Source organism: Dipodomys spectabilis, unplaced genomic scaffold, assembly GCF_019054845.1.
Source record: "Dipodomys spectabilis isolate Male_0828 unplaced genomic scaffold, ASM1905484v1 ptg000231l, whole genome shotgun sequence".
Classification (NCBI taxonomy): Eukaryota; Metazoa; Chordata; class Mammalia; order Rodentia; family Heteromyidae; genus Dipodomys; species Dipodomys spectabilis.
This window is the reverse complement of record NW_024870908.1, coordinates 3,951,531-3,964,359: the sequence shown is the minus strand read 5'-3', so window position 1 is coordinate 3,964,359 and position 12,829 is coordinate 3,951,531. Positions and strand designations below refer to the sequence as shown.

At 48.0% G+C, this 12,829-nt stretch overlaps 1 protein-coding gene across 1 annotated transcript in view; it reads left to right on the top strand.

Moving 5' to 3' along the window:
• The first annotated feature begins 1,126 nt into the window (after window positions 1-1,126).
• Window positions 1,127-12,829, top strand: part of CUNH16orf72 (chromosome unknown C16orf72 homolog) — a 28,554-nt gene continuing 16,851 nt past the window's right edge. The window contains exons 1-3 of the mRNA XM_042698383.1: window positions 1,127-1,774; window positions 2,399-2,479; window positions 11,934-12,209. Coding sequence (XP_042554317.1) covers window positions 1,549-1,774; window positions 2,399-2,479; window positions 11,934-12,209 — 583 coding nt within the window. The 5' untranslated portion in view covers window positions 1,127-1,548. The remainder of the gene's footprint in view (window positions 1,775-2,398; window positions 2,480-11,933; window positions 12,210-12,829) is intronic.

Genomic DNA, 12,829 nt, shown 5'->3' with positions numbered 1-12,829 from the left:
CCCCCCCGGCCGGCCCGCGTCCCAGATCCACCCCCCCCCCCGCCCGCGTCCCGGATCCTCCCCCCCCATCCTCCCCCCCCGTTGGGCCGGCCTGCGCCCCCGGCCCTCCCCCCGATCCCCCTCCCCCCCGGGCTGGCCCGCGCCCCTCCTTCCCCCCGCCGGCCTGCGCCCCCGACCCTCCCCCGGATCCCCCCTCCCCCCCCCCCGGCCGGCCCGCGTCCGGGACCCTCCCCCCCCCCCCCCGGCCCGCCCGCGTCCGGGACCCTCCCCCCCCCCGGCCCGCCCGCGTCCGGGACCCTCCCCCCCCCCCCGGCCCGCCCGCGTCCGGGACCCTCCCCCCCCCCGGCCGGCCCGGGACGCCGGGCTCCGGCCGCACATGGCTGGGAGCGCGGTTCGCGTCCCGCCGGCTCCGGCCCGTCACTCCGGGGATCCCCTCTGCCCCCGGGACTCCCCCCCCCCCACACCCTTCCTCCCGGGGACCGGGAAGGGGCGGACGGCTGGCCCTCGTCCCGCTCCGACGCGCTACTTGCCCGGCTGCGTCGCGGGAATCCAAGGCGCAGCCTCGCGTTCTCCGTTCCCTTGAATAAGCTCGCGCGGGAGAAGCCCGCCAGGCCCCGCAGCGCCCCCCCCCCCCCCCCCGCACCGCGCCGCCCCGCCGGCCCCGACTCGCCGGAAAAGCCCCCCGCCGGGCGCGGTCGCGGGGTCCGGTCACGTGCCTGCCGCGCCTGCGGCTCCGCGACGTGGGAAGGGGGGGCAGGAGTAGTGCCACAAGGACCGCGCATGCGCATCCCCGGTCCAAATTTATTATTATTTTTTCCTCCCTCTCCCCCGCCCCCTCCCCTTGGCAGGCGAGACGCAAACTCCCGTCAACTCCTCCCCCTGCTTGCCGTCTCCGTCCTGCGTGACATTTACTTCCCTTTCCCCACCCATTGATGACGTCAGGCAGACGGGCCCAGGAGCCAATCAGGACGTTGTGTTCTGGGGCCGGCACGCGGAACCGGTCGGATCGCACCAATAAGAGGCTTCGGAGCGGGCGCGCCCTAACCGCCCCGGGCAGCCGCGGCCCGGTGGGCGGCGCTTTCCAGTCAGCATGTGGGCGGGGGAGGGCGGGGACCAGCAGCCGCAGAGGCGTCGAGGGCGGCGAAGACGACGACGTTGCTCAGTCTCCGGGGTGGGCTCGGCGGCGCGGGCCGGGCTGCGTGCAGGAGGGTTCGGCGGGCATCGGCGGCGGCCCTAAGCAGGCCGCGGCGCCATGGGCGGGCGGTAGCGGGGCTCCCGCGGAAGACGCGCAGGGCGGCGGCGGCGTTGTTGTTGTTCTTCCGGCCCGCGGCGTCCTTCAGCGGGGCCCCGGGGGTTGGGCCGGCCCCGGGTCGGGGTCGTGCGGGGCTACGCGGGGCGGGGTCGCCGGCCCGTCGGGGTGTGGGAGGAGGAGGAGGAGCCGCCGCCGGCCGCCGGGCCCTGTCTCCGGGCCGCTCGACGACGACGCTCCCGCGGGGCCCCCGCCTGAGGAGGACGCGGCGGCGGCGAGGCCGCGGGAGGCCGCGGGGGATGGAGGAGCGGAAGGAGGAGGGCGAGGCCGAGATCCAGGAGCACGGGCCCGAGCACTGGTTCTCCAAGTGGGAGCGGCAGTGCCTGGCCGAGGCGGAGCAGGACGAGCAGCTGCCCCCCGAGCTGCAGGAGGAGGCGGCGGCCGCCGCGCAGCCCGAGCACAAGCAGCAGAAGCTGTGGCACCTCTTCCAGAACTCGGCCACCGCCGTGGCCCAGCTCTACAAAGGTGAGGCCTCGCCGCCATCTTGGCGCCGCCCGGCCCCCCCCACCACCCCGGGGTGGATCCCCGACGATTTCAGACTCCCCCCCACCCCCCCGCCTCCCCCCTCCCACCCCCCACCCCCGGTGTCCGTCCGACCGGGAGGCCCTGGGAAGAAACCCCGGCCACAAAATGGCGAAGGAGGAGGAGGCGGCCCTATTGTGCCCCGGGGCCGGCCTCGGGGTGGGGACTCCGGGACAGGGGCGCCTCCCTGTGGCTTTCCGGTCCCCACCGGGGCCTGGCCCCCCCCTCCTTACCCACCCCCCGCGGCCTGGTTCTCCCCCCTCCAAGTGTGGCCCCCATCTTCCCCTGGTTCCCGATCTCCCGCTGCCTCTGGGATCCTGAAACCCGTGAACAAAATGGCGAAACCTAATATGGCCGTTCTGGAGTGATTGACGCCCAAATAACATTCTGTTTTCTCTTTCTCTCCTCTCCGTCCTCGTGTGTGTGTTTTTGTTTGTGTTTGTGTGTGCGTGTATGTGTGTGTGTGTGTGTCTTTCTCTGTCTCTTCTCTGTCTCCCCCCCCTCCTCTCATTTCTGTGTTTTTATCCCCTTCCCCCTCTTCTGTTTCTTCTCTTTTTTTCCTTCCAGATCGAGTATGTCAACAGCCAGGACTTTCTCTCTGGGTCCCCTTCCAAAACGCAGCCACGGCCGTCACCAACCTCTACAAAGGTAAAGATAACCTTGGTCTGCATTGTCACCCAAGGGGAAATTGGGGAAGGGGGGGGGGTAACAAATGGCCGTCGCCGGGTGTTTTCTGTTTCTCTTGTTAACCTTGAATACTTTCTTTGCAACGTGAGAATCTTGGTGGTGGTCCAGCTAGATCAGTTCTGGACGATTTTGATCCCTCTGCCACCTCCCTAAGATCTGGGGTTGTGACTGGGGACATTGGGTTGTCGTCGTTCAAGGGTCTGCTGTTAGCATTCAGTTGGTAGAGGCCACTGATTGTACCCCAGGGCCTAAGCCCCCTAAGACCCTCAGGGCTCAGTTAGGCTTAAGCAAGCTGTATCCCCAGGCTGACCCGTGGGTGACTTGGAACAGGCCTCAGGCAAGAAAGAAGGGTTCCAGCCCCAAGCAGGCCTGGACCTAGACCTTATTCTGGCCACTTAGAGCATGGTAGTATGGTAGTGTTGAGGTGAACACTCACTAGTTGCAATTATTCTTTTATTAGAACTGTTGCTCTTCCTTAGCAGTTTCATATGCTGTTTTTTTTTTCCCAACTACCTCATACCTGCTTGTACATTACCAGCAGGAAATCTGCAACGAGTTTTGAAGTGCTAGTCTTAGGTTTTTATAGTGGTGCCTTTGCTGGACTTCATTTTCTTTCTCCTTTGTGATGGCATGAAGTCTTGGCCTTGGCCATTGTACTCTCTTTAACAATGAACTTGATTTTGTGCCTTGCTGATGGGGTAAGATTTGGAGCTCCCCTCCCTTCCCTGTTTTTTGGGGGGGGGCAAGGTTTCTAAGGAAAAAGATTAAAGTTTTGACTGTTAATAAAATTGTAATTAAGTCAAATACATTCAGACTTCTGTTGATGGGGAACCGGGCGCTAGGCTAACCTTCCAACCATTTGAGCCACACCCTTAATCTCCTTTCAGCCATTAAGAGCTGAGGAAAGTAATGGGATTTTGTTTTGATTCGAAAATATCAAAATAGGTTGAAATAGGATATAGAACATCTCCTTGGTTCTCAGATTATTTTTGCCTAAGAATTTGCAAATGATGGCACTTTTTGTAGGATGAATGTCTCCTATTGTGAGAATCTTGAGTTTTTGAGGACAGTATTTGAGAACTTTAGCAGAATCTTGTGAATAACATTGCCAATTTTAGGAAGTCAGGAATAGTCCAGCTCTGTGAAAAGTGGTGTTTCACTGGCCAGCTTTTGATTTTGTGTAGCTGAATTGCTTACTTTTATTTTTTGTGGGGGAAGGAGGTCTTGGGGATGGAAATCAGGGTATCATACTTGCTAGACATGCATTCTACTGCTAAGCAGCATCCCGTGTATTTTGACTAATGAATAGATTGCTTACTAACATCCATCAGTACTTAAGAGTCTTAGCATACCCTTTGGAATGGCTTTGATTTCATCTGAAAGGGAATTTTGAACATGTACAAAATTCAGTTTTTGAAAGTTTCTTAGAGTATAATATATATATATATATACAGTAAAATTCCTTTTTTTAAAAGATGTAAACACTTGTAAGTGCCTACTATTAACTAAACAGAAGATGCTCATTCCCTCCCCTGGCAATGGCAGTCGCTTTTCTGGTTGCTGTGTATTTTCTGTATATAGTTTTCCCTTAGGACCAAATGGTCTGTAGTCTTCTGTTGGTGGCCTTGACTTAGTATAATGATTTTGAGATGGATCCACTTAGTTTATATTGCAGGCAGTAAGGGCCCTGTGTTTTTTAATTACGGAGTATAGAATTGTGTTGTTTGGTGGTACTATGGCTTATCGTTTTGCATTTATGTGAAGGGAAAGGCAATCTATTTCTAGTATTTCTTTGTGCTGGGCTCTTATACCAAGTTACCTATAAACATGAATGTCCTGGTTTTGGTGCCATTGTTACAGATGGATTATAACCTTGTGGGACTAAAGCTAGCAAGTTTCTTTAATGCTGATTATAGAAGAAGGTGTACTCAGAAATGAATGCTGAACTCTTTGTGTTTATAAATTTTGGTTGTTTAAGACATTTTACTCTTGGAGACTTGCAAAGAGTGGATTAGTGTGTGTGTGCACCCAAGTGTGCATCACTGGTCCTGAATCTTGAACTTTAGGGTGCTGCTCAGGTTTTTTTTTGGGTGGTGACTTGGAGTCTCATGGACTTCTGCAACACTTTTCCTGGCTTCCAACAGAAATCCTCAGATCTCAGCCTCCAGAGTAGCTAGGATTTCAGGCATGAGTCACTAGTGCCTGACTTAGAGAGTGGATTACTCTTATCCTTTCTCCTTTCATTATTTTTAGGACTTTTTAGAGAATGGGCTGTAGGAATACTTCGTTACCTTAAATAGAACTAATAACAGTGATAAATTTAAATCAGATTATTCACAGTTTTCATTAAATACAAGGGAGAAGATTAAGATTTGGGGTATTCTTTTTTTTTTGTCAGTCGTGGGGCTTGAACTCTGGGCTTGGGTGCTGCCCTTGTGCTCTTCAGCTCAAGGCGAGCCCTCTACTGCTTGAGCCACAGCGCCACTTCCGGTTTTCTAGGGGGGGGGGGGGTGTTTATTGGAGATAAGAGTCTCACGAACTTTCCTGCTTGGGGTGGCTTTGATCCGTGATCCTCAGATCTTAGCCTCCTGAGTAGCTAGGATTACAGGCATGAGCCACTGGCGCCCGGCTTGGGGGTATCCTTTAAGATAACTTGATGAATTTTATGTAATTTGGACTTAGCTGGCAAGCTAAAAATGGCTCCTTTTGTAACTGGGGAAAAACTCATACCATCTTCTTGATAACTTCTAAAATGATTGGCATGAAGGAAGGTCAGAATTGAGGTAGAAGTTAAGAGGGTTGGGGCTCTTTTAATTTCAGTAGGCTTCTGAAGAATTGAAGGTTCAGTTGGTTTGGTTGGAATACACTAGCTTGAGAATGTAAGATGGTCTTGTAACCTCAGTGAGGACAGATGCAGTTCAGTAAATGGAATACATGGGCCTTTACTCCACATAGCGATCAAACTTTGGCTTCCTTATTTTGAAAAGGGGAAGAAGGTCTTGATTGCTGGTTCTTCTCCCTCCCTCCCTCCCTCTCTGTCTTTCTCTCTTTCGCTCTTTCTCTCCTCTTTCTTTCTTTCTTTCTTTCTTTCTTTCTTTCTTCCTTTCTTCCTTTCTTTCTTTCTTTCTTTCTTCCTTTCTTCCTTTCTTCCTTTCTTTCTTGTTGGTTGTGGGGTCTGGGCGCTGTCCCTCAGCTCTTCAGCTTAAGGCTAGTGTTCTACCACTTGAGCCACAGCACCATTTCCAGCTTTTTCTGCTTACGTGGTGCTGAGGAGTCGAACCCAGGGCCTCCTGCATGCAAGGCAAGCCACCTTCCCAGCCCCTGATTGCTGGTTCTTGATAGTTCCAAAAAAATGAAGTCTCTTCAGTATTGGGGAGGCCCTGGCAGAAGGTTGTTTTTAATAGCTGCAACTAAAGGGAGTGAAAAGTTAGAGGTCATTTTAACTTTGACAGGATTGATGCTTACCTGGGAAATGGGGTCAAGTCTGAGTTTGCTTTGTTGGGGGCCTGAGTACTCCCTGAGCTGCTCTTCTAGCATGGTGCAGTTTAAATCCAACTCCTCTGGCCAGGGTGGGGGTGGGGTGGCGTATTTCAGACCCAGTCTCCTGATTTCTCCATAGGAAGGAATTCTGTCTAATCTGGAATTCCTTCTACTGTTTTGGGCTCCTTGCTCATTTACTTATTCTTTTTTTTTTAAGTTCTTCTTAAACTGGAATTTGAATTCAAGTTTTACACGTTAGGCAGATGCTCTACCACTTACGCTATGCCTACAGCCCTACCTTTACATTTTTATGTGCATTTGAAGCATTGATTGTCACACATATACACACATCTTTTGATGCTATTTTTTTTTGGGGGGGGGGTCCGGTTGTGGGGCTTGAACTCTGGGCCTGGGCACTGTCCCTCAGCTCTTCAGCTCAAGGCTAGTGTTCTACTACTTGAGCCACAGCGCCACTTCCGGCTTTTTTTTTTCTTTTTGCTTATGTGGTGCCGAGGAATCGAACCCACGGCCTCATGCATGCAAGGCAAGCACTTTACCACTGAGCCACCTTCCCAGCCCTTGATGCTATTTTTATTAAAAGATAATTCTGAGTGTCCTTGAACAGATCTGCCCCCAAGTGTCTGTCCTAGCAGTACTGAAGTTTCATTATGGTTGAGTCTTGGAAGTCTGCTGTCAGACTGAACTCAGATCTTGGCTCCAGTACTTGTTTGCTGTGTGGTTCTGCAGACATGTTGGAGCCAGGTATTTCTCCCATTGTGCGCTCTGGTTTTCTTAACTGTGAATGGGCCTAAGTGCCCACAGATTACAGTACGAGCTCTTAGTTTTGTGCCTTTCATGTTGGGAGTAAATGTTGATGGTGCTGTATTAGTGATCAATTTTCCTCCAATGTCTCCTACAGTAAGTAGGCAGTGTTTAATAGGAAAGGAAGTAACTCTAGTTTTTTGTGTGCTAGAATAAGCTTTGTTGGTTGCACCTACTTCTATCTCCTTTCCTAAGATGTAAACATGCAGCCTTTCTCAGTTGGCTCAAGGCAGGAGGGCTAAAAGAACTCTTATTTTGAATGCATTGGCATCAATTTGAGGCTTTCTATTCCTTGAAATAACTGAAAATAGGTTAATTTGGTGAAATGAGAGAATATATATATACTGTTAAACCAAGTACTAAACTAAGTAATGAACTCAGTGCAAAAGGCATGTACCCAAAGACCTTAAAAGTTGTTTCTGCTTCTTTTCTCTTGTTCCTTTCAGTTTGTAAATGCTTATACAATTCCTTTTTTTTTTTTGCCAGTCCTAGAGCTTGAACTCAGGGCCTGGGCTCTGTCCCTCAGCTCTTCAGCTCAAGGCTAGTGTTCTACTACTTGAGCCACAGGGCCACTTCTGGTTTTCTGGTGGTTTATTGGAGTTGAGTCTCAAGGACTTTCGTGCCCAGGCTGGTTTTGAACTGTGGTCCTCAGATCTCAGGCTACTTACTTAGTAGCTAGGAATACAGGCATGAGCCACCAGTGCCCAGCTCTACAATTCATTTTAAAAAGTTAAAAAAAAAAATCGAACTCTTGGATCTTTTATTGAGGCTTGGTCAGAATGGTTGGTTAGTGGCATAATTTCATAAAGAGGTTGAAAGGGCTGGGAAGGTGGCTCAGTGGTAGAGCGCTTGCCTTGCATGCATGAGGCCCTGGGTTCGATTCCTCAGCACCACATAGGCAAAAAGAAAAAAGCCGGAAGTGGCGCTGTGGCTCACTTGGTAGAGTGCTAGCCTTGAGCTGAAGAGCTGAGGGACAGAGCCCAGGCCCAGAGTTCAAGCCCCACAACCGGACCCTAAAAAAAAAAAAAGAGGTTGACATTTCTTTTTTTAAAAAAGTCTTTTAAACCATGGGTGAAAATTGAGTTTTCCAGGTTCAAATCTATGCCCATTGCAGACTGACAATTCTTGGCCCTCTGTCAAAATAACTTAAAACTTGGCTGTCACTTTCTTCCAGTACTAATAGCTTTTTTTTTTTTTTTTTTTTTTTTGGTTGGTTGTGGGGCTTGAATTTAGGGTCTGGGCTATGTCCATGAACTCTTTTGCTACCACTTTGAGCTACAACTCTACTTCTGATTTTTGAGTGGTTAGAGATAATAGTCTCCTGAGGACTTTTCTGCCCAGGCTGGCTTGATTCTCGGATCTCAGCCTTCTCATTAATTAGCTAGGATTATAGGCTTGAGGCCCCAGTGTCTGGCTTTTTTTTCTTTTTGTTGGCCAGTCCTGAGGCTTGAAATCTGGGCCTGGGTGCTATACCTGAGCTGCTTTTGCTCACGGCTAGCGCTCTACCACTTGAGCCACAACACCTTTTCCAGCTTTTTAAGTAATAAATTGAAGATAAGAATCTCACAGACTAGGCTGAGGGCCTTGCCTTGATCCCCGATCCTCAGATCTCATTCTCTGGAGTAGGATTACAGCCATGAGTCGGATTATAGCCATTGCCATCAGAGTGTTTAGCAGCTTTGGGGGTCCTCCCTTTCTGGAGTTTTGTTGTCTTTTTACCTCTGACTTGCTACATTTGTTTCCATATCTACTTAGTTTTCCCTGTCCTGCTTTTCTAGTTGGGGCTGACCATCCTCTGGTTTTTCCAGAAAAATAAAAAATTTCTTCATGTACTTTGGAAGCAGAAACTTCGATCTAGTGGACATTTAGATAGGACAAGTTTGTAGAAATTTAATTGCTTCTAGGTTTGCACATTTTGGGTTTATCCTCTTTATTTTTTTGGGGGGGGGGGTCTGGTCGTGGGGCCTGTACTCTGGGCCTGGGCACTGTCCCTCAGCTCTTCAGCTAAAGGCTAGCACTTGAGCCACAGCGCCACTTCCCGGCTTTTTTCTTTTTGCTTATGTGGGTGCTGAGGAATCAAACCCAGGGCCTCATGCAGGCAAGGCAAATGCTCTACCACTGAGTCACCTTCCCAGCCCCGTATCCTCTTTTCTTTGGTTCTATGTATAGGGTAGGCTTGAGAGATAACTTCATTTCCCTTAAATGATTTTTAGCTCATTTCAGAATCATTCAAGTTCTACATAGAATTTTCTAGTCATCTTAGGCTTATCTACTCTTTTAAAGTTGGGGTTCCTGTACATCTTTGCTTGAAGAGAAGATAGAGTGCTGTTTCCCTTTAAAATGGAGTTCATTCCTGTTCTGTTATGAGGAAATGAGAAATCAGATACTGACTGTCGTGGTGACTTGGCCATTATTCAGATTGTGAGACGTGAGAAATGGCTTCCCTCTTCGTTTTTTTTTTTTTTTTGGAACTAGGCTGACTTGTAAATTTTCTGCTTCAGTGCTGCAACAGGATTCAGGCAGGTGCCACCACATGACCTTATTCTTGAGCTACTATTTTTCTCTGGCTATACTGGGTCTTAAAATCAGTGTTGGATGCTTGCTTGGCTGACTTGCTCAGCTGTCACTCTTATTTTTTTGGTTGGTCATGGGGCTTGAACTCTGGGCCTGGGTGCTGTCCCTCAGGTCTTCCAGCTCAAGGCTAGCGTTTTATTGAGCCACAGCCCCACTTCCAGTTTTCTGGTGGTTCATTGGAGATAAGACTCTCATGGACTCTCCTGCCCTGGCTGTCTTTCAATAGCGACCCTAAGATCTCAGCCTCTTGAGCAGCTAGGGTTATTTGCATGGGTTACTGGCGTCCTGCTCACTCTAGTTCTTGAGACACACTTCCAGCCCTGCTTTTTGCTGGCTTTTGTAGAGATGGAGTCTCAGTAGACTTTCTTCCTGGGCTGGCTTTGAACTGTGATTGTTTAGCGCTTAGCCTCCTGATAAGGTAAAATTATAGCATCAGCCACCTGCATCTAGCTTAAGCTTTTTATTACCTGCAAAATTAGGTTAATTTTCTCAAAGTTACAGTGATTTAAGTGATATGTAAGTGAAAAAAATTTCTCACTTTCTTTTGAATCTAACCATGAAGACTGGTCACCTGGGGCTGGGAAGGTGGCTCAGTAGTAGAGTGTTTGCCTTGCATGCATGAGGCCCTGGGTTCGATTCCTCTGCACCATATAAGCAGAAAAAAGCCGGAGGTGGCGCGGTGGCCCACAAGTGGAAGAGTGCTAGCCTTGAATTGAAGAGCTGAGGGACAGCACCCAGGCCCTGACTTTAGGCCCCATGACTGGCAAAAAAAAACAAAACAAAAAAGATTGACCATTTGTTGAGACGGTCTTGTACACAGCTGTACTTACTTTCCTCTGAGGATTGAACCTTGGGATTGGTGTGGGCTGAGCTACCTCTGAGCTAGAGCCTAGTCTTTTTCATTAACACAGATTCAGTCAGTGTGAGATTGATTCATGTTTTCTTTCTGGGACATAGGTCTTTATGGTATGACTGATTTTGCTTTTAGTCTCCTTTACATATGGCATACATAGAAGTAAAGCCAGGAAAAGTAAGAGACAGAAGGTTCAAGGATAAGACAGCAGCTTACTGGATGTCTTTAAAAACACTGTTGATGTTTTGCTAGCACAGCAGCTGACTAAAAATAACTTTCAGTGACTTAAACTTTCAAGTATGTTTTTGAATTCCCAGGTTTGCTACATACCTCAAGTCCAGAGGGGAATTTTAAGGCAAAGTTACATAGGAAGACCTTGTCTCAAGGGAGAAAAAATCACTTCTCCAGCATTTTACTAACAAAACAATAGCCAAGTCATTATGCCAATCATGTATCTGATTTCTCATTTCTTCAGACACAAGCCAGTCATAAATGAATGGAAAGCAGCATTTTTGAAGATTTTAAGTTAAAAAAAAAAACTATTGGGAATTAGAAGCAGAATGATCAAAAACTTTGTTAGTCAACATTTTTTTTTCCTATTCTAAAATGTTTACCGCAGTGTGTGTATTTCTATTTTTGGTGCTGAGCCTTTTGGTAGGACTGCATCTCCAGAATGACTTGGTAAAAATCAGATGAGCATGGATGGCCTGAGTTGTGTGTAATATTTAGACATCTGTTCAGTGGTGTGCTTGGTGCTTCTAGCTAGCTAGCTTTCATGAGAATTCATTCTTCTGAATTAAAGTGTGTCCAACTGTTAAGGAACCCCCTCCATTACCTTGCTTTCCTCATTTGTAGCAAAGGGAACAGAAAAACCTGTCTCAAGGTACACCATGTTACTTCCTCTCTTTTCTCATGAAGTTTTAATAAGCACTTTATAACTTTACTGATAATACTGTTGTTATTTTAGGTAACTTGGCTTAAACAAAAGTCTCTGTATTTCTAAGTTACTGCTCTTTTTTTTTTGCCAGTCCTGGAACTTGAACTTAGGGCCTGGGTATGGTCCCTGAGCTGCTTTTTGCTCAGGTTAGCACTGTACCACTTGAGCCACAGTGTCACTTCTGGCATTTTCTGCTTATGTGGAATTGAACTTAGAGCTTCATGCATGCCAGGCAAGCAGCCTTACCCCACTAAGCCACATTCCTAGCCCTTGTTTTGTTTTTAAAGAACAAGGTAAGCTTTAGGACTTGTAATTTGTGAACTCCAAATTTAGACCATTAAGATTAAATAAGTGAGCCTGGTGCCAATGGCTCATGCCTATCCATAATCCGAGCTACTTCAGGAGGCTGAGCTTTCAGGATTGAAGTTCAAGGCTCTCCTGGGCAGCAAAGTTCATGAACTTATTTCCTAATTAACTAGCAAAATGCTGGAAGTAGAGGTATGGCTTAAGTGGTACAGCATCAGATTTGAATGAAAAAGCCAGAGTTAAAGCTCCCAATATCAATACACACACATACTCAAGCACTCATGCAAAGATTAACTGACATTCCCAAGTACATATATTTCAAATTACCAGATCACTTACAGGTAGGGTAATTCATTTTTATTAACTCATAAACAGTTTTCTTTAGGAGGAAATGTAATGTGGCTGTAATGATCATCCATGTATCTTTTCTTTTTTCCTAATAGAAAGCGTGGATACCCATCAGCGAAGTTTTGATATTGGAATTCAGATTGGCTATCAGCGACGCAATAAGGATGTGTTGGCTTGGGTTAAAAAACGCAGAAGAACTATTCGTAGAGAAGATTTGATCAGCTTCCTGTGTGGAAAGGTTCCTCCACCACGAAACTCTAGAGCTCCCCCAAGACTGACTGTAGTGTCCCCTAACCGAGCTACTTCAACGGAAACTAGCTCATCTGTAGAGACTGATTTGCAACCCTTCCGGGAAGCCATAGCCCTGCATGGTAAAGCCGTTTAAACATATTTCTTTGGAAAAATGGTTAAGATGTGCCTGTGGACCTTTTTTATGTTAGGGTTAGGTCTAGATATATCGGCTGTTTCTGTCTATTAAGTAAACAACTTGCTCTAGAAATGTTAAGTAGACTGTAGGCTAAGGATTTAGGGGCAATTTTTGACTGTCAGCCAGTTTAAAAAAAAAAAGTTTTTAGGAGCTTAATTTGACCTCGTTTATGTTACAGTATTCTTTCTGCAACATTAACTAAAATTCAACTTACTGTGTGTTGTACATATTCTTTTCTGAATCAAAGAGGAAGTACTTGGGTCTTAAGAATTATATTACATGTTTAGTTTCTTCAAAAGCTGGTCTATGACAAGCAAGCACAGAAGGTAATTGTTGAGTTAGTCCTCACAGGAACTGCCTTTAACACCTCTTAATCAGTGTGCTGTGGAGGGCTAGATAACCCAAACGAGAGGGAAATGTCATTGATTGTCCTCCTGCGCGCTGTCCTTTGAGTCCTTACTTCGATAGGATTGTGTAGAGGTGCAACTGCACCTCTCCAGATCCAGATCCATCATCAGAGGGCATTATTGGCTCAGAGGCTTCACTGTTACTGGAGAAGCCTGG